Genomic DNA, 13753 nt, shown 5'->3' on the forward strand with positions numbered 1-13753 from the left:
CCCCCAAATTCCCTTTGGTTTCCCGTTGTTCCCCCAAATTCCCTTTTCCCATTATTTCCCCCCAAATTCCCTTTGGTTTCCCATTATTCCCCAAATTCCCTTTTCCCGTTATTTCCCCCCAAATTCCCTTTTCCCATTATTTCCCCCCAAATTCCCTCTGCTTTCCCGTTGTTCCCGTCCCCAGGAGCTCCGTAGGTGCCACCATGAGCGGCGTCGGGGACGGCTCCGGGGACGCCGCCGGCGCCGAGGGCCGCAAACGGAGAGCGTCCCCCTGCGAGCCCGCGCACAGGTACCCGCGGGGAAACCGACCCGGATTTGGGGCAAATCCGGGCAAGTTTGGGCAAAAAATCGGGGAAAAACTGGGGAAAGTTCTGAGGAAATACGGGGAAAAAATAGGGAGAAAATTCGGGGAAAATTCAGGGGAATTTTGGGTAAAAAAAGGAGAAAAAAATTGGAAATATCGGGGGAAATTTGGGAGAAAATCAGGAGAAAATTGGGGGAAAAATTTGGGAGAGAAATTGGGAAAAAGAGGGGAAAATTCAGGGGAAAATTCAGGGGAACATTCAGGGGAAAATTCGGAAAAAGTTAAGGGAAATTCAGGGGGAAAAAAATTGGGGAAAATTCAAGGAAAAATCAGGTAAAAATGCATGGGAAATTTAGGAAAAAATTAGGAAAAAATCCAGCGGAAATTTAGTACAAATATGGGAAATTTGGGGAAAATTGGGGGAAATTTGGGAAAATTTCAGGGGAAGTCTGGGGGAAAATTGGGAAAAAGCTGCGGAAAATTCTGAGGAAATACGGGGAAAAAATTGGGAAAATGCAGAGAGAAAATCGGGAAAAATGCGGGGGAAATTCTTGGAAGAATTAGGAAAAAATTGGGGGAAATTCTGAAAAAATTGGGGGAAAATTGAGGGGAAAAATTCAGGGGTAATTTGGAGGAAAATTGTGGAAAATTGGGGGAAAATCAAGAAAAATTCGGAGGAAGTTTGGGGGAAAATCCAGGGGAAATTTTGGAAAATTAAGGGAAACCAGGGAAAAAATTGAGAAAAAAACCAGGTGAAATTTGGGGAAGAAATGGGGAAAATTCAGGGAAAATTAGGGAAAACTGGGGAAATTTGGAAAAAATTGGGAAAACATAATGAAAAATTTGGGAGGACCGTGGGGGAAATTTGGGAAAAAATTGGGAAAAAATCAGGGGACAATTGGGGAAAACCTGGGGAAAATCCAGGGGAAATTTGGGAAAAAATCCGAAAATAATTGAGAAAAATTCTGGGGAAATCTTGGGAAAATTCAGGGAAAATTCAGGGAAAAACGGGGGAACATTCAAGGAAAAGTAGGGAAAATTTTGAGAAAAATATTGGGAAAAATCAGGACAAAATCACAGAAAAAATGGGGAATTCAGGAAAAAATTGGGGAAAAACATGGAAGAAATTGGGAAAAAATGAGGAAAAATTGGGAATAGTGGGGAAATTTGGGGAAAGGAGACAAAATATGAATTATTTTATTTCTGACAGCTGAGAGGAGCGGCGCTGCCTGGCCAAGCTGCTCTGAACGGGGAAATATTTGGGATAAAGAATTAAATTATGAATAAATCAAGAAGTATTTTTAATTATTTTTATTTTGGCAGCGTGGATAAGCGGCGCCGCGAGCAGGAGCAGCGCTGCCTGGCTGAGCTGCTCTGAGTGGGGGAATCAAGAAATAAAACATCAATTATTTTGGATTATTTATGAATTATTTTTGTTTTGACAGCTCGGAAAAGCGGCGCCGCAAGCAGGAGCAGCGCTGCCTGGCCGAGCTGCTGTGAATGGGGGAATAAAGAAATAAAAGATTAATTATTTATGATTATTTTAAATTATTTTTATTTTTCAGCGTGGACAAGCGGCGCCGCGAGCAGGAGCAGCGCTGCCTGGCCGAGCTGCTGTGAATGGGGGAATAAAGAAATAAAACATGAATTATTTATGATTATTGATGAATTATTTTTATTTTTCAGCGTGGACAAGCGGCGCCGGGAGCAGGAGCAGCGCTGCCTGGCCGAGCTGCTGTGAATGGGGGAATATTTGGGATAAAGAAATAAAACATTAATTATTTATGAATTATTTATGAATTATTTTTAATTATTTTTATTTTTCAGCGTGGACAAGCGGCGCCGCGAGCAGGAGCAGCGCTGCCTGGCCGAGCTGCTGTGAATGGGGGAATATTTGGGATAAATAAGTAAAAGATGAATTATTTATGATTATTTATGAATGATTTTATTTTTGACAGCTCAGAGAAGCGGCGCCGGGAGCAGGAGCAGCGCTACCTGGCCGAGCTGCTGTGAATGGGGGAATATTTGGGATAAATGAGTAAAAGATGAATTATTTATGAATTATTTTTAATTATTTTTATTTTTCAGCGTGGACAAGCGGCGCCGCGAGCAGGAGCAGCGCTACCTGGCCGAGCTGCTGTGAATGGGGGAATATTTGGGATAAATAAGTAAAAGATGAATTATTTATGATTATTTATGAATTATTTTTATTTTTCAGCGTGGACAAGCGGCGCCGCGAGCAGGAGCAGCGCTGCCTGGCCGAGCTGCTGTGAATGGGGGAATATTTGGGATAAAGAATTAAATTATGAATAAATCATGAATTATTGATGAATTATTTTTATTTTTCAGCGTGGACAAGCAGCGCCGCGAGCAGGAGCAGCGCTGCCTGGCCGAGCTGCTGTGAATGGGGGAATATTTGGGATAAATGAGTAAAAGATGAATTATTTATGAATTATTTTTAATTATTTTTATTTTTCAGCGTGGACAAGCGGCGCCGCGAGCAGGAGCAGCGCTACCTGGCCGAGCTGCTGTGAATGGGGGAATATTTGGGATAAATAAGTAAAAGATGAATTATTTATGATTATTTATGAATTATTTTTATTTTTGACAGCTCAGAGAAGCGGCGCCGCGAGCAGGAGCAGCGCTACCTGGCCGAGCTGCTGTGAATGGGGGAATATTTGGGATAAATAAGTAAAAGATGAATTATTTATGATTATTTATGAATTATTTTTATTTTGCAGCGTGGACAAGCGGCGCCGCGAGCAGGAGCAGCGCTACCTGGCCGAGCTGGCCGAGCTGCTCTCGGCCAACCTGGGCGAGCTCGACTCGCTCGGGGGCAAACCCGAGCAGGGGCACATCCTGAAAAAAACCGTGGACCAGATCCAGCAGATCAAGCGCCTCGAGCAGGGTGGGGAAATTGGGGGAATGGCGGGAAAATGTGGGGGGAAATGCTGGGAAAAATTTGGGAAAAAATTGGGAAAAAATTGGGGAAAAAATGGATGAAAATTTGGGAAAAATTTGGGAAAAAAAATGGATGAAAATTGGGGGAAAACGGAGGAAAATGTGGGGAAATACAGGGAAAAATTGAAGGAAATTGGGGGGTGTTTGGGGAGGATTCAGGAAAATTTGGGTGAAAATGGGGAGAAAATGTAGGGAAAAAAAAGGGAAAATGGGGAGAAAATTTGAGGGGAAAAATGTGGGAAATTTGGAAAAAATTGGGGGGAAAATGGGGGAAAATTTGGGGAAAATCAGGGATAAAGGGGTGGGAAATTTGGGGAAATTCAGGAAAAATTGGGAAAAAGTTGGGGGGAATTTGGGGAAAAAGTGAGGGAAATGTAGAGAAAACTCAGGGAAAAATGGGTGAAAAATTGGGCGAAAAGGGGAAAAAATGGATGGAAATACAGGGGGAATGTCGGGGACTTGTGGGGAAAATTTGGGAAAAATTTGGCACATCCTGAAAAAAAATAACATGGACCAGATCCAGCAGATCAAGTGCCTCGAGCAGGGTGGGAAAATTGGGGGAATGGGGGGAAAATGTTGGGAAAATGTGGGAAAATGTGGGGAAAAGTTGGGAAAAATTTGGGAAAAAATGGATGAAAATTTGGGAAAAATTTGGGAAAAAAAATGGATGAAAATTGGGGGAAAACGGAGGAAAATGTGGGGAAATACAGGGAAAAATTGAAGGAAATTGGGGGGTGTTTGGGGAGGATTCAGGAAAATTTGGGTGAAGATGGGGAGAAAATTTAGGGAAAAAAAAGGGAAAATGGGGAGAAAATTTGAGGGGAAAAATGTGGGAAATTTGGAAAAAATTGGGGGGAAAATGGGGGAAAATTTGGGGAAAATCAGGGATAAAGGGGTGGGAAATTTGGGGAAATTCAGGAAAAATTGGGAAAAAGTTGGGGGAATTTGGGGAAAAAGTGAGGGAAATGTAGAGAAAATTCAGGGAAAAATGGGTGAAAAATTGGGCGAAAAGGGGAAAATTTGGGGGAAATACAGGGGGAATTTCGGGGACTTGTGGGGAAAATTTGGGAAAAATTTGGCACATCCTGAAAAAAAAAATGTGGACCAGATCCAGCAGATCAAGCACCTCGAGCAGGGTGGGAAAATTGGGGGAATGGGGGGAAATGTGGGGGGAAATGTTGGGAAAAAATTGGGAAAAAATGGATGAAAATTTGGGAAAAATTTGGGAAAAAAAATGGATGAAAATTGGGGGAAAATGGAGGAAAATGTGGGGAAATACAGGGAAAAATTGAAGGAAATTGGGGGGTGTTTGGGGAAGATTCAGGAAAGTTTGGGTGAAAATGGGGAGAAAATGTAGGGAAAAATTGGGGAAAAAAAAGGGAAAATGGGGAGAAAATTTGAGGGAAACATGTGGGAAATTTGGAAAAAATTGGGGGGAAAATGGGGGAAAATTTGGGGAAAATCAGGGATAAAGGGGTGGGAAATTTGGGGAAATTCAGGAAAAATTGGGAAAAAGTTGGGGGAATTTGGGGAAAAAGTGAGGGAAATGTAGAGAAAATTCAGGGGAAAATGGGTGAAAAATTGTGCAAAAAGGGGGGGAAAGTTGGCAAAAGTTGGGAAAAAAATTGGGAAAAAATGGATGAAAATTTGGGAAAAAATTGGGAAAAAATGGATGAAAATTGGGGGAAATGGAGGAAAATGTGGGGGAAAATTTGGGGAAATATTGGGAAATACAGGGAAAAATTGGGGGGGAAATCGGGGAAATAGAGGGAAAGTTTGGGGGGAAATTTGGGGAAATACAGGGGAAGCTTGGGAAAAATGCAGGGAATAATCAGGGAAAATTGAGGATAATTTGGGGTGAATTCAGGGAAATTTGGGGGAAAAACGGAGGAGAATTTGGGGAAAGTTTCGGTGAAGTTTGGGGGAATATTGGGGAAAATTGAGGAAGAGTCGTGGGGAACATTAAGGGCAAATTTGGATGAAGCTTAGGAAAAAATCAGGAAAAATTGGAGTATAGTCCAAAAAATTGGGGGGGGAATGGGGAAAAAATTGTGAAAAATTCAGAGAAAACTTTGAAAAAAGTGGGAAAAAATCAGGGGGAAATTCAGGAAAATATTGGGCAATATCAGGGAAAAGATTGGGAGAAATCCGGGGAAAAAGTGGGTAAAAAAAGGGAAAAATCAGGGGAACATTGGGGGAAGTTTAGGGAAAAATTTGGGAGAAATGCAAGAATAAATCAGGGATAATTTGGGGAAAATTCATGAAAAATTCTGGGAAGACTGGGAAAAAATTGGTGGAAAAAATTTGTGAAAAAGTCATGAAAAACGTGGGGGAAATTTGGGAATATTTTGGGGAAAGTTTATGCGGAATTTTGTGAGAAATTCAGGACATTTCAGGGAAAATTCAGGGAAAATTTGGGGGCAAATTGGAAAAATCAGGAGGAAGTGGGAAAAATTTGGGAAAAATTGAGAAGAATTGGGGGAAAATGAGGGGAAATTTGGGGGAAATTTGTGCAAAAGTTGGAGAGAATTGGGGGAAATTTGTCAAAACCAAGAGAAATACAGGACAAAACCAGAGAAAAAAATCAGGAAAAATATGGGGGACAATTGGAAGAAAATTTGGGGAAATTTTGGGGGGGAAATTTGGGAAAAAATTGGAGGGAAAAATTGGGGAAAATTTGCAAAAAAAAGGGAAAATTTAGAGGAAAATTTGGGGAAAATGGGGGAGAAGTTTGGGAGAAAATTCAGAGAAAAATTCAGGGAAAAATTAGGGGGAAATGCGTGGGAAAATTCATGGAAAAATCAGGAAAAAATCTGGGAAAGTTGCAGAAAAAATCTGGATAAAACAGGCAAAATTTATTTTAAATAACAGGGAAAATTTTTTGGAAATATTGACTCCAATCTCCAGATTCATCTGCCCAAAGAGCAAAAAAAATCCAGAATTAAACTCCAGAAAAGTGAAAAGAAAAAATTTGATTTTCCCCACAAAATTGGTGTCGAAAAACTGAAAATTTCCATTTTTTTCAGATTTTTCCTAGGGGAAAAAAACCCAAATTTGATATTTCACACGGATTTGGGTGTAAAAAATGGAAGATTCCCATTTTTTGGGTTTATTTTTGCAGAGAAAACGCCGGATGACGACGTGCAGAAATCCGACATCTCCTCCAGCAGCCAGGGCGTCATCGAGAAGGAGTCGCTGGGGCCGCTCCTGCTCGAGGTGGGGTCGGAATTCCGGGAAAAATCCGGAATGGGGACGGGGAAAACGGGAATGGCTCAAATTTGGGGGTGTGGGGGCTTTAATCCGGGGTTTTTGTGGGATTTTGGGGGTTTAATCCCAAAATTTTAGAATTTGGATTTTGGGATTGGGGCCGCTCCTGCTCGAGGTGGGGTCGGAATTCCCGGAAAAATCCGGAATGGGGACGGGGAAAACGGGAATGGCTCAAATTTGGGGGTGTGGGGGCTTTAATCCGGGGTTTGGGGGCTTTAATCCCAGGTTTTGTGGGGTTTTGGGGTTTAATCCCAGGTTTTGGGGGATTTTGGGGTTTAATCCTGGGTTTATAGAATTTGGATTTTGGAATTTGGGCCGCTCCTGCTTGAAGTGGGATCGGAATTCCCGGAAAAATCCGGAATGGGGAAAGGGAAAATGGGAATGGCTCAAATTTGAGGGTGTGGGGGCTTTGATCCGGGGTTTTTGTGGGGTTTGGGGGCTTTAATCCGGGATTTTTGTGGGGTTTTGGGGTTTAATCCCACAATTTTAGAATTTGGATTTTGGGATTTGGGCCGCTCCTGCTCGAGGTGGGATCGGAATTCCGGGAAAAATCCGGAATGGGGACGGGGAAAATGGGAATGGCTCAAATTTGGGGGTGTGGGGGCTTTGATCCGGGGTTTTTGTGGGGTTTGGGGGCTTTAATCCGGGATTTTTATGGGGTTTTGGGGTTTAATCCCACAATTTTAGAATTTGGATTTTGGGATTGGGGCCGCTCCTGCTCGAGGTGGGGTCGGAATTCCGGGAAAAATCCGGAATGGGGACGGGGAAAATGGGAATGGCTCAAATTTGGGGGTTTGGGGGCTTTAATCCGACGTTTTTGTGGGGTTTTGGGGTTTAATCCCAGGTTTTGTGGGGTTTTGGGGCTTTAATCCCACAATTACAGAATTTGGATTTTGGGATTTGGGCCGCTCCTGCTCGAGGTGGGATCGGAATTCCCGGAAAAATCCGGAATGGGGACGGGGAAAACGGAATGAGCAAAATCTGGGGGTGTGGGGGGTTTAATCCCAGGTTTTGGGGAGTTTAATCCCAGGTTTGATGTCATTTTGGGGCTTTAATCCCACAATTACAGAATTTGGATTTTGGAATTTGGGCCGCTCCTGCTTTAAGTGGGATCGGAATTCCGGGAAAAATCCGGAATGGGGAAAGGGAAAATGGGAATGGCTCAAATTTGGGGGTGTGGGGGCTTTGATCCGGGGTTTTTGTGGGGTTTTGGGGTTTAATCCCAGGTTTATAGAATTTGGATTTTGGGATTGGGGCCGCTCCTGCTCAAGGTGGGATCGGAATTCCAGGAAAAAATGGGAATGGGGACGGGGAAAAATGGGAATGAGCAAAATCTGGGGGTGTGGGGGGTTTAATCCCAGGTTTTGTGGGGTTTTGGGGATTTAATCCAAGATTTTTATGGGGTTTTAATCCCAGGCTTTTATGTGGTTTGGGGGCTTTCATCCCAGGTTTTAGGGTTTGCATTTTAGGATTCAGGCCTTTAATTTCGGGTTTTTGTGGGGTTTTGGGGTCTTAATCCCGGGGTTTATGGTGTTTTGGGGCCTTTAATCCTGGGGTTTTATGGGGTTTTAATCCCAGGTTTTTGTGTAGTTTTGGGGCTTTAATCCTGGGGTTTCGAGTTTGGATTTTGGGCTTTAATTCCAGGATTTAGGGTTTGGACTTTGGGATTTGGGGTTTTAATCCCAGGTTTTCATGGGGTTTTGATCCCAGGTTTTTATGGTGTTTGGGGGTTTCAATCCCAGATTTTAGGGTTTGGAATTTGGGATTTGGGGCTTTAATCCCAGGTTTTTATGGGGTTTTGATCCCAGGTTTTTATGGTGTTTGGGAGTTTTAATCCCAGATTTTAGGGTTTGGAATTTGGGATTTGGGGTTTTAATCCCAGGTTTTTATGTGGTTTTGATCCCAGGTTTTTATGTGGTTTTGATCCCAGGTTTTTATGGTATCTGGGGTTTTAATCCCAGGTTTTTATGGGGTTTTGGGGCTTTAATCCCAGGTTTTTATGTAGTTTTGGGGTTTTAATCCTGGGGTTTCGAGTTTGGATTTTGGGCTTTAATTCCAGGATTTAGGGTTTGGATTTTGGGATTTGGGGTTTTAATCCTGGGTTTTGGGGTTGTAATCCAAGATTTTTATGGGACTTTATTCCCAGGGTGTTTGGGGGTTTCAATCCTGGATTTTTATGGGGTTTGGGGGTTTCAATCCCAGATTTTAGGGTTTGGACTTTGGGATTTGGGGCTTTAATCCCAGGTTTTCATGGGGTTTTGATCCCAGGCTTTTTGGGGGTTTGGTGTCTTTAATCCCAGGTTTTTATGGGATTTTAATCCCAGGTTTTTATGGGGTTTGGGGGCATTAATCCCTGGTTTTAGGATTTGGGTTTTAGGATCGGGGTTTTAATCCTGGGTTTTAGGATGTGGATTTGGGGATTTGGGGCTTTAATCCCGGGTTTTTATGGGGTTTGGGGGTTTTATTCCCAGGTTTTAGGGTTTGGATTTTGGGATTTGGGGCTTTAATCCCAGGTTTTTATGGGGTTTGGGGGTTTTATTACTGAGTTTTAGGGTTTGGATTTGGGGATTCGGGGCTTTAACCCCGGGTTTTTATGGGGTTTTGGGGTTTTAATCCCAGGTTTTTATGGGGCTTTAATCCCACATGTTTATGTAGTTTTGGGGTTTTAATGCTGGGTTTTAGAATTTGGGTTTTGGGATTTGGGACTTTAATCCCAGGTTTTTATGGGGTCTGGGGGTTTTATTCCCAGGTTTTAGGGTTTGGATTTTGGGATTCGGGGCTTTAATCCCAGGTTTTTATGGGGTTTGGGGGTTTTATTCCCAGGTTCTTATTCCCAGGTTTTAGAATTTGGGTTTTGGGATTTGGGGGCTTTAATCCCAGGTTTTTATGGGGTTTAGGGTTTTAATCCCAGGTTTTAGGGTTTGGATTTGGGGATTTGGGGCTTTAACCCCGGGTTTTTATGGGGTTTTGGGGTTTTAATCCCAGGTTTTTATGGGGCTTTAATCCCACATGTTTATGTAGTTTTGAGGTTTTAATGCTGGGTTTTAGAATTTGGGTTTTGGGATTTGGGGCTTTAACCGGGTTTTTATGGGGTTTGGGGGTTTTATTCCCAGGTTTTAGGGTTTGGATTTTGGGATTTGGGGCTTTAATCCCAGGTTTTTATGGGGTTTAGGGTTTTATTCCCAGGTTTTAGGGTTTGGATTTGGGGATTTGGGGCTTTAATCCCGGGTTTTTATGGGGTTTGGGGATTTTATACTGAGTTTTAGGGTTTGGATTTTGGGATTTGGGGGCTTTAATCCCAGATTTTTATGGGGTTTGGGGGATTTATTACTGAGTTTTAGGGTTTGGATTTTGGGATTCGGGGCTTTAACCCCGGGTTTTTATGGGGTTTTGGGGTTTTAATCCCAGGTTTTTATGGGGCTTTAATCCCACATGTTTATGTAGTTTTGGGGTTTTAATGCTGGGTTTTAGAATTTGGGTTTTGGGATTCGGGGCTTTAATCCCAGGTTTTTATGGGGTCTGGGGGTTTTATTCCCAGGTTTTAGGGTTTGGAATTTGGGATTTGGGGCTTTAATCCCAGGTTTTTATGTGGTTTTGATCCCAGGTTTTTATGGTGTTTGGGGGTTTTAATCCCAGATTTTAGGGTTTGGAATTTGGGGTTTTGATCCCAGGTTTTTATGGTATCTGGGGTTTTAATCCCAGGTTTTTATGGGGTTTTGGGGTTTTAATCCCAGGTTTTTATGGAGTTTGGGGGTTTCAATCCCAGATTTTAGGGTTTGGAATTTGGGATTTGGGGCTTTAATCCCAGGTTTTTATGGGGTTTTGATCCCAGGTTTTTATGGTGTTTGGGGGTTTCAATCCCAGATTTTAGGGTTTGGAATTTGGGATTTGGGGTTTTAATCCCAGGTTTTTATGTGGTTTTGATCCCAGGTTTTTATGTGGTTTTGATCCCAGGTTTTTATGGTATCTGGGGTTTTAATCCCAGGTTTTTATGGGGTTTTGGGGCTTTAATCCCAGGTTTTTGTGTAGTTTTGGGGTTTTAATCCTGGGGTTTCGAGTTTGGATTTTGGGCTTTAATTCCAGGATTTAGGGTTTGGATTTTGGGATTTGGGGTTTTAATCCTGGGTTTTGGGGTTGTAATCCAAGATTTTTATGGGACTTTATTCCCAGGGTGTTTGGGGGTTTCAATCCTGGATTTTTATGGAGTTTGGGGGTTTCAATCCCAGGTTTTAGGGTTTGGAATTTGGGATTTGGGGCTTTAATCCCAGGTTTTCATGGGGTTTTGATCCCAGGCTTCTTTGGGGTTTGGTGTCTTTAATCCCAGGTTTTTATGGGATTTTAATCCCAGGTTTTTATGGAATTTGGGGGCATTAATCCCTGGTTTTAGGATTTGGGTTTTAGGATCGGGGTTTTAATCCTGGGTTTTAGGATGTGGATTTTGGGATTTGGGGCTTTAATCCAGTTTTGGGGGGTTAATCCCAGGTTTTTATGGGGTTTGGGGGTTTTAATCCTGGATTTTTGGGTTGGAATGTCGGTGTTTGGGGCATTACTCCTGGGTTCTGGGGTTTTAGTGCCAGGTTTTAGGGTTTGGATTTGGGGCTTTAATGCCGGGTTTTAATCCAAGGTTTTTATGGTGTTTTGATCCCAGGTTTTTATGGTGTTTGGGGGTTTTAATCCCAGGTTTTTATGGGGTTTTGGGGCTTTAATCCCAGGTTTTTATGTAGTTTTGGGGTTTTAATCCTGGGGTTTCGAGTTTGGATTTTGGGCTTTATTTCCAGGTTTTAGGGTTTGGATTTTGGGATTTGGGGTTTTAATCCTGGGTTTTGGGGTTGTAATCCAAGATTTTTATGGGACTTTATTCCCAGGGTGTTTGGGGGTTTCAATCCTGGATTTTTATGGGGTTTGGGGGTTTCAATCCCAGATTTTAGGGTTTGGACTTTGGGATTTGGGGCTTTAATCCCAGGTTTTCATGGGGTTTTGATCCCAGGCTTCTTTGGGGTTTGGTGTCTTTAATCCCAGGTTTTTATGGGATTTTAATCCCAGGTTTTTATGGGGTTTGGGGGTTTTAATCCCTGGTTTTATGATTTGGATTTTAGGATCGGGGTTTTAATCCCGGGTTTTAGGATGTGGATTTGGGGATTTGGGGCTTTAATCCCGGGTTTTTATGGGGTTTGGGGGTTTTATTCCCAGGTTTTAGGGTTTGGATTTTGGGATTCGGGGCTTTAACCCCGGGTTTTTATGGGGTTTTGGGGTTTTAATCCCAGGTTTTTATGGGGCTTTAATCCCACATGATTATGTAGTTTTGGGGTTTTAATGCTGGGTTTTAGAATTTGGGTTTTGGGATTTGGGGCTTTAATCCCAGGTTTTTATGGGTTTTGGGGGTTTTATTCCCAGGTTTTAGGGTTTGGATTTGGGGATTCGGGGCTTTAATCCCAGGTTTTTATGGGGTTTGGGGGTTTTATTCCCAGGTTCTTATTCCCAGGTTTTAGAATTTGGGTTTTGGGATTTGGGGCTTTAATCCCAGGTTCTTATGGGGGTTTAGGGTTTTAATCCCAGGTTTTAGGGTTTGGATTTGGGGATTTGGGGCTTTAATCCCGGGTTTTTATGGGGTTTGGGGATTTTATACTGAGTTTTAGGGTTTGGATTTTGGGATTTGGGGGCTTTACTCCCAGATTTTTATGGGGTTTGGGGGATTTATTACTGAGTTTTAGGGTTTGGATTTTGGGATTTGGGGCTTTAACCCCGGGTTTTTATGGGGTTTAGGGTTTTAATCCCAGGTTTTTATGGGGCTTTAATCCCACATGTTTATGTAGTTTTGGGGTTTTAATGCTGGGTTTTAGAATTTGGGTTTTGGGATTTGGGGCTTTAATCCCAGGTTTTTATGGGGTCTGGGGGTTTTATTCCCAGGTTTTAGGGTTTGGAATTTGGGATTTGGGGCTTTAATCCCAGGTTTTTATGTGGTTTTGATCCCAGGTTTTTATGGTGTTTGGGGGTTTTAATCCCAGATTTTAGGGTTTGGAATTTGGGGTTTTGATCCCAGGTTTTTATGGTATCTGGGGTTTTAATCCCAGGTTTTTATGGGGTTTTGGGGTTTTAATCCCAGGTTTTTATGGAGTTTGGGGGTTTCAATCCCAGATTTTAGGGTTTGGAATTTGGGATTTGGGGCTTTAATCCCAGGTTTTTATGGGGTTTTGATCCCAGGTTTTTATGGTGTTTGGGGGTTTCAATCCCAGATTTTAGGGTTTGGAATTTGGGATTTGGGGTTTTAATCCCAGGTTTTTATGTGGTTTTGATCCCAGGTTTTTATGGTATCTGGGGTTTTAATCCCAGGTTTTTATGGGGTTTTGGGGCTTTAATCCCAGGTTTTTGTGTAGTTTTGGGGTTTTAATCCTGGGGTTTCGAGTTTGGATTTTGGGCTTTAATTCCAGGATTTAGGGTTTGGATTTTGGGATTTGGGGTTTTAATCCTGGGTTTTGGGGTTGTAATCCAAGATTTTTATGGGACTTTATTCCCAGGGTGTTTGGGGGTTTCAATCCTGGATTTTTATGGAGTTTGGGGGTTTCAATCCCAGGTTTTAGGGTTTGGAATTTGGGATTTGGGGCTTTAATCCCAGGTTTTCATGGGGTTTTGATCCCAGGCTTCTTTGGGGTTTGGTGTCTTTAATCCCAGGTTTTTATGGGATTTTAATCCCAGGTTTTTATGGAATTTGGGGGCATTAATCCCTGGTTTTAGGATTTGGGTTTTAGGATCGGGGTTTTAATCCTGGGTTTTAGGATGTGGATTTTGGGATTTGGGGCTTTAATCCAGTTTTGGGGGGTTAATCCCAGGTTTTTATGGGGTTTGGGGGTTTTAATCCTGGATTTTTGGGTTGGAATGTCGGTGTTTGGGGCATTACTCCTGGGTTCTGGGGTTTTAGTGCCAGGTTTTAGGGTTTGGATTTGGGGCTTTAATGCCGGGTTTTAATCCAAGGTTTTTATGGTGTTTTGATCCCAGGTTTTTATGGTGTTTGGGGGTTTTAATCCCAGGTTTTTATGGGGTTTTGGGGCTTTAATCCCAGGTTTTTATGTAGTTTTGGGGTTTTAATCCTGGGGTTTCGAGTTTGGATTTTGGGCTTTATTTCCAGGTTTTAGGGTTTGGATTTTGGGATTTGGGGTTTTAATCCTGGGTTTTGGGGTTGTAATCCAAGATTTTTATGGGACTTTATTCCCAGGGTGTTTGGGG

At 42.4% G+C, this 13753-nt stretch overlaps 1 protein-coding gene across 1 annotated transcript in view; it reads left to right on the forward strand.

Annotated features, from left to right (window-relative positions):
- Positions 1 to 203: 203 nt before the first annotated feature.
- The window catches only part of NCOA1 (nuclear receptor coactivator 1), a 97843-nt gene continuing 84293 nt past the window's right edge, over positions 204 to 13753 (forward strand). Inside the window, exons 1-3 of the mRNA XM_058801533.1 lie at positions 204 to 289; positions 3046 to 3212; positions 6387 to 6481. Of these exons, the coding sequence (XP_058657516.1) occupies positions 204 to 289; positions 3046 to 3212; positions 6387 to 6481 (348 nt within the window). The remainder of the gene's footprint in view (positions 290 to 3045; positions 3213 to 6386; positions 6482 to 13753) is intronic.

The sequence above is a fragment of the Ammospiza caudacuta genome, chromosome 3 (genome assembly GCF_027887145.1).
Source record: "Ammospiza caudacuta isolate bAmmCau1 chromosome 3, bAmmCau1.pri, whole genome shotgun sequence".
In the NCBI taxonomy this organism is placed as follows: Eukaryota; Metazoa; Chordata; class Aves; order Passeriformes; family Passerellidae; genus Ammospiza; species Ammospiza caudacuta.